Source organism: Gavialis gangeticus, unplaced genomic scaffold (assembly GCF_001723915.1).
Source record: "Gavialis gangeticus isolate Ggan-Ray unplaced genomic scaffold, GavGan_comp1, whole genome shotgun sequence".
NCBI lineage: Eukaryota > Metazoa > Chordata > Crocodylia > Gavialidae > Gavialis > Gavialis gangeticus.
The window spans coordinates 13,470,793-13,481,423 of NW_017728980.1; the positions used below are offsets into that span (position 1 = coordinate 13,470,793).

The 10,631-nt window shown below is 42.3% G+C and overlaps 1 protein-coding gene across 1 annotated transcript in view; it reads left to right on the forward strand.

Annotated features, from left to right (window-relative positions):
- The window catches only part of LOC109291467 (NF-kappa-B inhibitor zeta-like), a 21,844-nt gene that overhangs the window by 8,058 nt on the left and 3,155 nt on the right, over positions 1 to 10,631 (forward strand). The window contains 9 exon segments of the mRNA XM_019508523.1: positions 812 to 857; positions 1,216 to 1,259; positions 1,376 to 2,034; positions 4,148 to 4,253; positions 4,616 to 4,762; positions 5,014 to 5,074; positions 5,303 to 5,469; positions 5,614 to 5,724; positions 6,732 to 6,843. Coding sequence (XP_019364068.1) covers positions 812 to 857; positions 1,216 to 1,259; positions 1,376 to 2,034; positions 4,148 to 4,253; positions 4,616 to 4,762; positions 5,014 to 5,074; positions 5,303 to 5,469; positions 5,614 to 5,724; positions 6,732 to 6,843 — 1,453 coding nt within the window.

Consider the following 10,631-nt stretch of genomic DNA (forward strand, 5'->3'; position numbering starts at 1 on the left):
CGTAGCATTTCACTACCTTGTAGCAATCTTTAAGTCCCATATTCTGGTTTTTCTAGACCCTGGGCTTAGCACGGACCCCCCTCAGAGGCAGTATGTAGGTGTGAGGGTAAGACTGCCCGTGCGGGAACTTCTGCGAAAGATTCGCCTTTCCAAAGGCATGGACCCCAATGACACCAAGGTAAGAATCCCTTGGAAATGGGAAAGTCAGCATGGACATAGGTGTTACAGGCCAGTCAAATAGGCATCCTCTTCAGAGCAGCCACAGAAGTCTGTAACCTACCTGTTGCTGCTTTCAGCTCATGGACCCACTCCTGGCAAGGTGATCAAGATGTGGAGTTTCATGCTGAACCTCCCAAAGCAGAGGCTCTCCTGGGAGCTTTCCAGGAGCTTGGCAACAAGGAATGTTCTCATTCTCACTGAGAACAGGCAGCTGGTTCTATACTCTGCCCATCGTTTTGATGGCTGTCTACATTGCAGCTCATTTACCCATTCCCAAGCTAGCGAGCTCTAGTGTCACTAGCTGCAGCAACACAGAGCTGGGCATAGGCTGCAAAACCCATCCCATGGTAAAACCCTTCATTTTTACCCAGCTCCATATTCCTGAGCCTATGCTGGAACTAGTACCTAGGCTTGCTAGTTTGAAGATCACTTGGGGAAGGCTATAATAAGAGCTCCAGTGATCACAGTGTAAACATATCCACCATCTACAAGCTCTATCAGAACCATTTTGCTCGTGCCACATATTTTGCACGTTATGTTCTTCTACTAATACATCATTTGAGACAACAGCATTTAAACTTTGTTTTCTTAGGACGAACGACAAACAAAAGCAACTAAAGGATGCTCAGGAAGAGCAGGTAAAGAGATGCTCCATCATTCACGCGCGCACACACACAAAATGGGGCCACATCATTTCACTTTTCAGATGCTTCCACTGGCTCCTTAGTCCCTTAAAGTTATAGGGCCAGAGCAGCCACTGGTGTAAATGCACTGATTGACAGAGTAGGCTTCTGCTCTCAGCTTTTCCTAAATCCTTCTTGGCTGCATGTGTACTGCTATATCTCCAGTAGGGCCTGCAAGGGTGAGATGAAAGTTCAGGGGCCATTCTGACCTCTTCACCTAGATCTCCTATGGGGAGAAATATTTTGGATAAGTATCATTTGTGCTCTCTTCTTCCATGACCATAACCAAAAGCAGTTTTCTTCTTCTCAACAGAAAAAAGAAGAGCTCACCCTTATACAGAGAAACAGCCCAAACAGGTATGTGTGACACCACCCTTGGCACTGCCAGACTCTGCAGGCATATCACAGAGTGTAGTTCATAACGGCACACCTCTTATCTGCATTTTTCTTCTCTGCTCCCTTTGCTGTTTTAGAGCAAGAACAGTTCTGGGAAATCACGAAAAGCCTTGGAGGACCTCGACATCCTGGTGGAGGTACTGGAGGAAGATTTGAACCGCAGCCAATCTAAGCTAGAGTCCCTGAGTCCTCAGCCAGCCTGCTTCACAGTCTTCCCAGACCTGCCATCTGCTTGGTGGGAAGCTGAAGGCAGCACCTCACTAGCTGGTAGCCCTCCAGAAAGCTGCCAGGACTTGACAAAATTGCAGCCATGCCAGCTGTTCCCCAGTTGTAATGCACTACTGAGCAGACAGGCAGAGAATTATTACGAGGATGATTATACAAAAATGCAACCCCCAAGGTCCTCGGAAGTACCACTCCCAAATCCAAGCAAGGAAGAGAGCAGCTGGCAGATGCAAGCTACATCAGCCAAGTATTCCCAGAGGAACTTCCAGGGACTTTCTGGACAAGATAGGCATTTCTGCCACAACCTGCCTGGACAAAGGCCAGAGAAGATTGTGGGAACTAGTCCAAACTCCCTAGACTGTGTGACACATTTGAAGTCAACTTTGGGGGCCCTCTCACGGCAGGACCTTTCTGCTGTCTCTTTCTTCCAGTTCCAGCTCCACTGGGAAGAGAATCTCCTGAGAAATATTCCAGTGGACAAGTTGCTTGAACCTGATGAAAATGGAAACAGGTCTCTGATTTTTTTTCTGCTGCAAATGAATTGCTTTTTCTATTCTAAGGCTTCGTCTATACTGGCAATTTGTTCCCATTTCTGCTGTTACTGTCATGGGATGACAGTGAGACTTGCAATAAGTGGTCATTTGCATCCATATAATTTGCCTTGTCTTCAAGCAGCATCAGGTTCCACTGGTTCAGAGAGCAGTCTTGCCTACCTGCAGAGGGGTCTCTGCAGAAAGATAGCTAAACCACTGAGATCAGGATAGATTGGGAATGCAGATAAGGCTGAAGGTTGGGCCATATACAGAAAAAACTTGGGGGTGGGGGGAATTAAATATAATCAAAACTCCTTAAAAAAAAAAAGAGATGTGCAATTAAGCTGTTTTCTTAGCTGCAGACATTCTGGAGATAATTGTCTTTATTATTATTAGCTGGTAATAAAACAAAAAGAGTGGGGAGATTACACCAAAACATAACATTAACTACTGTACACACAGTAGACTTCCAGAGAACTGGGAGTGGCAGCTTCAGTGGAACTGAATTGAAGGCCAGTGTTTTACTGCTCCTGTTTTGCTACAGTAAAGTGTTTAACAAGCAAATATTTGATTGCCAAAAGGAAAAAAACCAAACCCTTGAGTTCCCTTCATGAAATAGCCAATTTGAAACTGATATTAGAATCAGCTCATAATGTGATCCTGGTTTAGTTTCAGCACAGTCATGATCCATCCTGGTTCACATGCTTTAAGTACTTGATGCAAAAATCTATAACTCGTGGTTCAGAAATGATACCTTTTATTAGACCAACTAGAAAATCACAAAAAAAAAAAAAATCTCTTTTTCTGCAAGCTTTCAGGATCAAATGCCCTTCATCAGGCTCTGGGAAAATTAAAGATGGTAAAAAGTCTCCATAGGTAGGAAATAAGCTTCATTTTTGCACAGAGGGGGCTCGAGATGGAAAATCTGTCCCTCTGGGTCCATGAGAGTGTCTCTGTGAGCTGTTCTGAGTTGCTGTTTGTTATGTAGATTAGGTAGGATTTCTTCCCTGGAAGTGTCAGACTTTTAAACCTCCCTGCTTGCCATCTTTCTTGTTGTTCTGCAATGACATTGGATTTTAAATCAAGGACCAAAATCTTAAGTTCTTGATTGCATTTCAAGACGGGTCAAAGAAATCTGAACCCAACAAATTGAAACACTACATGAAATGAAATCTAACAAGGAAACCTAAGTGTTGTGCAGAATAACAAATCTGAGTGCCTGAACAAAATGATAGAGTATACAGTGTACCCTTGTTACAGTAAGTCTTTTATCATTAGCCACCCACTGCTAATTCTATAACATCTCCAGCAGTGTTATCTGGATTCATTTTATTTTTTAAACTTGTGCATAGTACACTCTGCAGCTGAGAAAATGAAAAGCTTCATCGATCTCTAGATCAGTGGAATTTACAGGGGCAACATTTAATCAGAAATCTGCATGTCTAGAGAACATGCAAGGCAGTAGGCTAAGCATGTACATGAGCATACGTGTGTGCTAGGACTGATCTGTTAGATGCAAGGAAGAGGCAGCTACTGATCATGGAGGCATGGTTAGAAAAAGCACTAAAAGTCTGGGCTGCAATTATAGGCGCAGTACTGAGGCAAACTCTGTAATGGAATGAATTTCACCCAGAGGTCAAAACTTTATTTTCCAGCTGGAGTTTAAGGATTTTTCCCCCTTGTGAGTTGTACATATACACCTGGGGCATGGGGACCCTGTTGGGAAGGTTGGGGGATGATGGACACAGACAGTCCCACACAGGGGAGAGTTGGAGGGAACCCCTGGGAAGTATAGTACAGTGTTCATGGTGGGGGGGGGGGTAAGGGGAGGGTGAAGGGAATTAGAAGCCTACAAGACACCCTGCTTTGTGCAGTAAGACTGGTCTGCAGATACTACAGAATGTGCCAGTGCCCTCTTCAATTTGTACAGAGTAGCTGAGTAACTGCTGGCCCAACCCAAATGTTAGACACTAGCATGCTTTTAGTTTACGAAAGCAAAAAGGACCCCCCAGCCATATTCCTTCTTCCCTCTGATTATTTGAGAACATTTTCCCACCTTTGTCTAATATTTTTAAAACTATCCTCTTGCAGGCTGCTGCACAAAGCTGTCACTCAGGGAAAGAGAGCACTGGTTTATGCACTTGCACGGAGATACGCATGTCTGAACAAAATTGATGAGAAGGACGCAGCAAAACGGGTAGGCTGCTATGTTGTAAAAGTTACTGGGCACTTTCATAGCTCAGGCAAGGCTCTCAAAGCACCTTCCAAGCAGTAGTTAAGATGTTTAACACACCACTGAATTCAGTAGTCATTTCATGATTTTACAGATAAGAAAAAATGAGACATATAGGTGAAGAGAAGTGATTCACACAAGAGCACAAAAGCAGATAAGAAGCAGAGGTAGAACTAGAACCAAGGAGCTTTGCCTGCTGCAGCCATTACAATTCACTTCTCACTCACAGCCAGAGGTGCTCACTCCACATCTGTTCTCCAGCCTATAGCCAATACTGCCATAAAGCCTTTCCAACGTGTACTCTGAATTCTCTCTCCTATTCTCAGACTGCTTTACACCTAGCTGTTGAAAAGAACCAGCACCTGATGGCCAGTGACCTGATTTCCCTGGGAGCTAATGTCAATGAACAGGACAGTTTGGGGAAAACGCCACTCCATCTCAGTGCAGAGAATGGATACTTGAGAGTTTTGGAAGTAAGCAGATCTTTAACTAGAGACTCCTTTTTATTATACGCTCATATACACAGACTTTATTCACGCATCTTAGAACAGTCATGTGAATGCCCCCCACCAAACAGCTGTCTTTCTGTATGTGAAAACTGACGTTGATGTGACATGGTTACATTGCCACCAGCAATGAAATGAAGTCCCTCAGACTCATTGTTCTTGTGTATTGTGGCAGTGCCCAAACCAGAGTTTACGTTCCGCCTGTGTCTTTATTTCAGGTTCTGAGAAACTGTGAGGCAAGGGGCCTGCAAGTGGAAGTGAACGTACCGGATCATTATGGTAAGAGATGCAGCCTTAGCTATGACTGAAGGCTCCAGATTCTGGCTTTAATCTAGGATGAATCATTTTAAACTCCAGACATTAAAGTACCCAGGATGAAGGCTCGAGCTGAATGTCATATTTTGTTAGGATCAATATTAATAAAGCCAACATAACCAAGCAATAGACTTATGTCAGGTATTCGGTCCTCAACCTTCAGTTGACATTGCTCTGCTTCTTCATGTTCAGGTTTAACCCCATTACATTGTGCAGCACGTGCTCACACTATGTTAATGGTGGAAGCCCAAAGAAAAGACATCACCACCGATGCAAGGAGGTTTCTCAAGTTGCGCAGAGATCAAATTCTTGAGGGAATCAGCTGCTTACTACAAATGGGTGCAGACCATGGCCTGCAGGTGAGTCCAAGACCTCCGCCTGTTTGTTAGGCCCCCAGATTTGTTTGTTTTGCTTAATTGTAGATTCTTCCCTCTTTCCTATTTGAGTTGGTCTAGTAAAATATATTGGATTTACCCAAAGAATCTTGTCTCCCTCTTTCCTAGATACTGAAATCCTATCAAACTACAACTTCCTATTTAAAAGCCCAAGAGAATCATGAGCTGATGCTTTTCCTGCAGTCTCACAGCCACATGGGGCAGGACTTTTCTCAAGAGGTAATACCGTTTGGGGAATGATCGTGTTACATCCACTATAGAATTGACATCCCATGAAGAAAACACCATGATTTAAGCTAGAAGTGAATACAAACATGGCAGTGGAGGTTCCTGGCTCTGACCTCAGCAGGTGCAGGAGATTATGCTAAAGAGAGGCAAAGGGCCACCTTTGCACCTTCCCTATTCTGGGTGGCTAGAGGGGTTTACAGCATTTTAATGAGAAAGTAGGATGCTAAGGTGCTGCATCAGCAGTCACCACAGGGCACAGGTTGAAGAGACTGATCCCAGCAGTGGTTCTGCTCTTGTGCTGATAAGGGGCCAGCATAGAGTAACTTATGCACTTGCATCAGAAGTCAGCTCTGCTGACTAAGTGACTTTTATGGCCTGCCTGCCTGCTGCTGTGCAGTTCAGTTACTCCTAACAGCTTTATAAACAACAAAATGCCAACAGCTACTTAGGACCTTAACCATGCACAGGGTTGAAGTCCAAGGGCAAAATCCTGCCCTGTTAGAGCCAACAGGACTCCTGTCAGTAATGACAGTAAAGCTGCAATTTCACCAAAGCTTTTATTGGCATCTTGTCCAAGGTTGAGCAGATCATCGGCATTGATAGTTCTTCCACCCTCTTTCCAGCTACCTTATTGATAGAATTTGCCTGATAAGAGTCTCCTGACTGTACAGGAATCTAAGAGCCCAGCAAGAAGCTGAAAGCAATGGAGTTGTTATTCACCGCACATTTAGGTGTAAGAGCATTGCAAGGGTTATCCAAGTGCTCCTTTTATTTGTGCTGTTGAGATGAGTGGGGGGCGGGGGGGAAAGGAAGCCACACTGTATGACAGTAAAATAATTCATTTCAAGCTGGCCCCTGCTGTCATGTTAGACTCTGCTAAGCATGTTGCCAAAGGAGAGGAATCTCAGCCCTGCATGTCAGGACCTGTGCATTCCTCATCAGGACCCTTGTGCCCTGTGGAAAACGCTTGACTGTTTGAAATCCTTCATTTTTTGCAGGGCTGCAGCTTGCCAAGCAGCCTGAGAGGAATGACCTTTCCAGACCTACCAGAAGAAGTTTCTGAGCTTCTTCCCACTTTAAACACGTGCTCATAGATGTTTGATAAAAAAGGTATGTTATGATTACCAGTTTGTGCTACATAGCTGCAGGCTTCCTAGCTGGATGGTCATAAAAGGTAGCAGTTACCTTACGACTTGATCTAGGGCCATTTGAATTCAAGGGAAAGATGCTCAGTGGCATCAAGAGACTGTGGAGTAGGCCACACATTCTGAATGGGTCACAGATTCACGGAAGTTTAGGGCCGGAAGGGACATCGTAAGATCATTAGGTCTAGCCCCCCTGCTCTTGGCCTGAACACAAATAACCCCAGTACTGGGAGGGTCCTAAAGTCCTGTTACTTGCAGTATTTATCCAAAGCCAAGCAGAAGAGTAGTGCACTCAAAAATTTGGCATTGGAAATGATATTGCAGCAGATTGAACTGAATGTTTTGTTTGTTTATTGCCTTCTAGGGAAATGCTGCTAAGGCTCATTATCCCCCTCTCATGGTGGTGAGAGGCAGCCGTTGCTGAAGAACAGCAGAGAACAGACAGTAAAAGTCTTTGCATTTGTCATAGCTTGAGCTACTGCTGAAGACACCTCCTCAGTAGAGGCTAATAGTAGGGGAGAGGGAAAAACCCTCAAGCCAAATTTGTTCTGAGAGACATCCAATGTCAGATACCCCAGTCAATGTAAAGCAACCTAATTTTCATCAGTGATGCTGAGCACCTGGCTGCCACTGACAAAGCAGCTGTAAGGGCTCTGCACTTTGAAAACAGGTAATTTCTGCATTGGTGCCTACTTTTGAAAATACTGGCTTACAATCCCAAAAGTGCCAGGGCAAGATCATCTACTATGGTAGACACTTGATTTTCAGAAGTGCAGACTGCCCACTGTAATGTTGGAAGTCTCTGGGTGCTACAAGCTCTTAAGGACTGAGCCATAGTGCTGCCATTGTTTATCAAGTTTTCCCCTCCAGTTTAGCTTTAAATTTTTCCAAGAATGGAGTAAGTCAGAGATTTTCAATAGCACTCCCTAAAAGAAAAAGAGAAATCCTATAACTGAGCATGTGTTTTCAGCTAAGGCCAAGCTTTTTATTTATACAATCAGAGTTTGAATACAACAATAGAGTGTAACTAGTCTGGAAAAGGAAACAAAAGTTTTAAAAATTGTAAACTGCCAGGAATCATACATTAGGGGGGGAAAAAGTCTCTTTCATGTACTGTATACATATTTAAATATTTAATCACAAAGTCAGTTTAGAAAGATAAATTATTATATATAATATATGTATATTGAATTCTTCAATAGAAAATTTCAGAGATTTGGTAACTACTTTCCCTGAACCTTAATTCCTGGTTTCAGATATAGTGTCACTTTATTGTAAATTCTGATTGTGAATTAACTGGTTTCTATGAAACTTCCTTGTTTGCTACATCTGGAGCAACCTATAACTCACAGAAGGAGTTATTGAATAGATGATTCGCAGGTACCCCCTACTGTAATACATGGGAGGTTTTTTTTGTGTGTAATTGTGATAGGATCAGGTTCACAAATAGTGAAGACTCAAAATGTCATTTTTATTATTACATTTAATTTTGTTGCCATTCACATGTCTTATTCCTCATCCAGGTATTAAGCTCCAGGAGCTATTGTGCATAGAACTGATCCAAACTCCTTTGAAAATAAAAAGTAGAAATATTTTCCAACTTCCTTCAATAGGCTTGAACGAGATGCTCAATGTCTTACAACTTAATCAACTCAGCAGTGCTCTTCTATATCCGGATTTGTTAGCTTTGTTTTTTTATATTCCTCCAGAGTAAGGAAGAGTCCAAATAAAAATGATCAGCTCTCCAACGACATCAGTAAGCCTATTTAAAATAACTGTATACTATCATTTGCATAAACTAGCTATACAAGTTGATTAATATTTGCTGCCTGGTTTCTGTATGAATCCTCAGTGTTTTAATGTTAACTGGAGGTCTCCCCCTTTCTCACCCCACCTTTTACTCAAACTAACACTATTTTCGTTACTTTCAATTTTATTCTATCCATCTTTTTTGTTGCTTGCATTTTAACTGTCCCAGATGAAGGATGTCAGGAGCCATTTCACAGGCTCAAGGACAGAAAACCTTAGCTGACCTATGAAATTAGGATTTCTAGAGATCTGTAATATACTTTACAATTTCAGCTACCTTTCTTAAAGGAAAGTTCACGATGAATCTTATCATATGCATTTTAGAGACCATTATGTGCACCTCTCAATTTTTGTATAGGGAGTAGCGGTGCCTTACGCATGATGGAATCTTGTAGTATTGGATAGTTTTATTAAAGTCAGAAATGAGATTTGCCTACCAGATGCACTGTCCACTTGAGGTAGTGGGAAAAGTATCGCCATCTATGGTGGACATTAGATAAAGGCTCTAGCAGATTCCAGAACCTGATGGATGGTGGGAGGAGGAGGAAGAATACAAATGAAACAGAATCATTTGGTACAAGTGATCACTAATATAAGTTTAAAACAAACAAACAAAAACCAATCCACATCAGTTGTATGGTGAGCTTCACTACTTGCATTTCCATCTGTAAGCGAATTGAGATATACAAAGAATAGAATCCAATTGTTTTTACTTTCATGGAGTTGTTTAAATGAGAGCAGAACTTTAAATTTATAACTTGAAATTCAGTTTTGAGGATATTTAATAGCAATAAGGAGAAATATAAGATCTATAATTCTCACGCCATGTTTTTGGTAAACAGGTAAATGAAAACTCTTTAAAATATGCACCAAGTTGTTTCACTATTTCTTACCATCAATAAAGATTTCATTTGACATGTTATTGACTTGGTTACCAATTGATATTAGTGCTGCATTACATTACAAATTAAGAGATGGTCAAGAGCTAAACAGTGCATAAAATGCTCTTTTCTACCTGGTTACACTCAGCATTGTAATAATGGGTGAGGAGGTCAATGCCAGCATTACTAAAGGTGGAAAGCAAAAGCAAGACTCAAAGCTAGCACTATGCGAATCAACATTTGTGCGGCTTACAGCATCAAGTGTAACAAGGGCCTCTTTTCTCAGTTCGTATGTGGATGTCAACCAGTTCTAAATAGAGGAATGTGTTTCTAACATATTTACATTTGAAGACGATAAGTTAAACCTCCAGCTATGAAGCAGGATCTCAGCATGCTTCTATTATTCTTCACCAGTCTTTGACCCAATAGATTCCTAAGGAATAAAACATCAATGCAAGAGAAGTGTTCCTTTTGAAGACATTTCCACACCACCCTTGCCTCTTACCCCTTCACCTCCCACTTAAGATATAGTTTATAAAACGGTCTAAAACATCAGTGGCTGTACATTTGAAACCGATCTGGGACTCGAGAAGAGAGAGCCAATAAAAATGCTCCTTCACCCCTGCCTCCACCTGCCCCGCCAGGAACCAACTTGGTTTAGAGTGCCTTTGAAGAGCTCACACCAACTGCAGACGCTTCCTCAGCCTGATAAAGGGTACATATACCCGAAAGCTTGCTAGAAAAAATTTTCCAACTATTTGAGTTAGTCTAATAAAAAGATACCAGATTTCCCAAAGAACCTTGTCTGCCCATGTCCTTAGACCAACATGGCTACAACCTACACCCCTTTGAATGGGAATGGTCTTTCGTAAGAGATAGTTTGCAGTTCTGCACCAGCTTATCTGATGCTTTCTATATTTTAAAAATCCAATCAAGCTTTGCATCAATCACACCTCATTAAGATAGGGGGATACACAAGGATCACTTCTGCCTTGCCACCACTTCTAGGATAGAACATGTGTACTGGTCAGACTATGAGTTGAAAGACTGGGGGTGGGGAGGG